The sequence below is a fragment of the Pteropus vampyrus genome, unplaced genomic scaffold (genome assembly GCF_000151845.1).
Source record: "Pteropus vampyrus isolate Shadow unplaced genomic scaffold, Pvam_2.0 Scaffold96, whole genome shotgun sequence".
Taxonomy (NCBI): domain Eukaryota; kingdom Metazoa; phylum Chordata; class Mammalia; order Chiroptera; family Pteropodidae; genus Pteropus; species Pteropus vampyrus.
The window spans coordinates 1,047,329-1,050,136 of record NW_011888877.1 but is presented as its reverse complement, the minus strand read 5'-3'; the positions used below and the strand labels follow the sequence as shown (position 1 = coordinate 1,050,136).

General features: G+C 37.3%; 1 protein-coding gene across 3 annotated transcripts in view; it reads right to left on the bottom strand.

The window, feature by feature from the left end:
- Positions 1-2,808, bottom strand: part of SLC39A12 (solute carrier family 39 member 12) — a 75,054-nt gene that overhangs the window by 31,066 nt on the left and 41,180 nt on the right. For all 3 annotated transcript variants that reach the window (XM_023533098.1, XM_011364376.1, XM_023533099.1), the window contains 2 exons: positions 2,174-2,332; positions 413-600 (listed from right to left, as the gene is read on the bottom strand). In XM_023533098.1, the coding sequence (XP_023388866.1) occupies positions 413-600; positions 2,174-2,332 (347 nt within the window). The remainder of the gene's footprint in view (positions 1-412; positions 601-2,173; positions 2,333-2,808) is intronic.

Sequence of the window (2,808 nt, the reverse complement as noted above, 5' to 3'; positions counted from 1 at the left end):
ATATAGTTGGTTAATTAAGCTATTTAATTAAAGATGAATTCAGTTGAACTATTTTCCAATGTATAAACAAAATAGCTGGCTGTTTAACAGAACTTTTTCATTTTTCAGCTGGAAGTATATGCATCATTAAAGACACAAAGCCAGAACAAAATCAACTGATGATCACTTTCTGACAATTATATAGGTTTCATTCATCCCACTTAAATTCACTAAAAGAATGTTAATATTTTCCATATCTCAAATTATGTTTCTTCTGCCTACAACTTACTTTCTTGGATTACACAGACTATTTTCTTAGTCGTTTATATTATTACCTATATTCTTTTCTTCTCTCCATCTACCTTCTCATTTTGTTGCTTTTTCTATGTTTTGAGTGTTTAGAAAAACAAAATAGAAGAGCCACAGAGCTTACCATTTCCACCAAGGATAAATATAAGAACATCCCAGCAGTAATTGTCAAGATCCAGTTTTGAACACATAGATCAGTTGATACTGAGAGGCCTATGTACAGCCCTATGAAGGCAGTTAGAGCACTTATAAAATTCAACAAGATGGCAACCTTAACTGGAAGTCCAGAGCTCAGGAGCACAGCAAAGTCCCCTGAAAATTAAGGGAAAAAGAAAATATGATTACTGATTAACTGATGATAGTTTCGGTAGTATGCCATCAGGTCATTTCAAATTTCAGCAGCTGAGACTGATTATGTAAATTGAGCTGAATGATCAGTTAAGAAACTATTTTCCTACATTTTTCTAGGATTCATAGCTAACTCATTATGTTATTAGGAAGCTACATTTCAAGAGTCTATTCCTTTTCCCAAAGATAGTAAATACAGAGAGAACTGTGACATACTCTCCACTTTCTGATGTCCTGTGGTTCTGTGACATTTTCAGCTTAGATAAACACAAAATAAAGTGCTTGCTGTCCTGGGGTTTCTAAATCTTTTTGCCTAGAAACTAACCAGGCAAAATCACGAGGTAGTAAACACTATGTGGGCTTTTCTTTTTTATTTATATCGGAACTGCTTTGGAGAAAGAGAAAACTACTTAATATGAGATTTTAAAATCATCACAAAAGTTGTTTAGAAAATGTTTTAAGGCCTTAATGAGTTTAGAAAAATGCTATTCTCTCTTTTCTTCCAAAAGAAGAATGATCTATTCACCTGAGAGCCTCTATTTCTTAAATTGCGGGATCAAGAAGAGGCTGAAATTCAATAAATACAGCCTGGGGACCTAGTTTCCTAATTCCATTATAGCACTGGTCCTATGAACAGGTCTTGAAACATTGTTGGTGGCCTGCCACAGATTGTCACAGTTCCCTGTGGTTTTATTATAGTAGCTAAAAACAAGACCATAGGATAGGGTACCCAGACAAGGCATGTTTCATTGGATTCAGGAAGGACCTTGGATAAACTGCTTCAAGAGGAATGGATCAATTTGTTGGCAACAGGACTTCGGACAGTAGACAATAAACACAAGAGGGCACTGGTGGCCAACGGGGGTAATGTTGAAAATAGAAGCAGAAGGAGTAACTGCCAAGAGCCTTCTCTCTAGGCACATGGATGCCTGGGTCCAGCCTCCACTCTTTCTGGATCTGTTTCATAAATATTTATTCTGTCTCATCCTGGTTCCTGGGAGGCAGGATTTAAATTACGGGGCTATTACGATTATCCAGAAAGAGTCTTACATGCATCTGCTACCATATGCCTGTCATTTCCATTTTATGCTTGGCTTTAGATGTCTTGAATTAATCAGGTTGATGGAACCATGGTTCGGCTTTAATTTAAATGTTATTTTATCTCATTGGCCTGTTTGCCGATATAATGGGTAAGTCCCCTCTTAATGTTTTTCCCACATTAACTATGCAGATTTTAAAGTCCTTGCTAAAATTCTTTAAAGGGAAGTTTCTCTGAATGACTTTCTCCCATATAGAAATCTCCAGAATCCAAAAAGAGTCACTCTGTCCCCAGGAAATGTCATAGGGTCTCACTGAATTTTATCCCAAGGTACAGGATTTTTTTTCTAGTTCTTTTCTGCCTATGTTTAAATAAATTATGGAAGAAAAGTATTCATCTTTTCCTTGTATATTGGAAAACGAAGCTTGAGAAACCATAGCTAGAAATATATTAGTCTTCTCAACAAGCAGGAAGCCGTGATTCCACTGTCCGACTTACCCATTTCATGTGGAATTTCGTGACACAAGATAGCGATTGTCGTGGTCACTCCCGATTCGGATGAAGATGAGAAGGCCGCTCCTATTACGAGGCCGTCTGCAAAGTTATGCAGACTGTCCCCAACCAGTATCATTATTGCTAACAAGCTAATGGATTTGCCTAAAGAACCAAATAAAGGTGTGAGAAGCACTGCATATTTCATGGAATCCTTCGGATATGACCAACTCTCCCATTCACCCTTGACATTCTTAAATTGCATCAGATTAAGTAACGCTGCTTTGTTTCAGCTTTTAAAATAAGTCAGGACTAGAGATGCTGCATGCTTGAATGTATGATCACTGGTTTTTAATGGATCTGACTAATAATGAGATAACTGACACACTGGCATTCACTATTCTATCACGCTGTGCCAAATAAATAAAAATAATATTGGAAAAACCTCCCAAAATACTAGCAGTGACCTTTCCATGTGTATCATTAAATGGGGTCTATTAAAATAGAGTCTATTTTCCCAAACTGTCCCCTGAATTAGACTGTTCCGAGTGTCAAGTGCATGTTCTGCCATTGTGTGATCATCGTGTTTCCCCATCCAGTTGGTGCTAATGACCTTCCTGAAGTGCCTCATTCACTTCCCA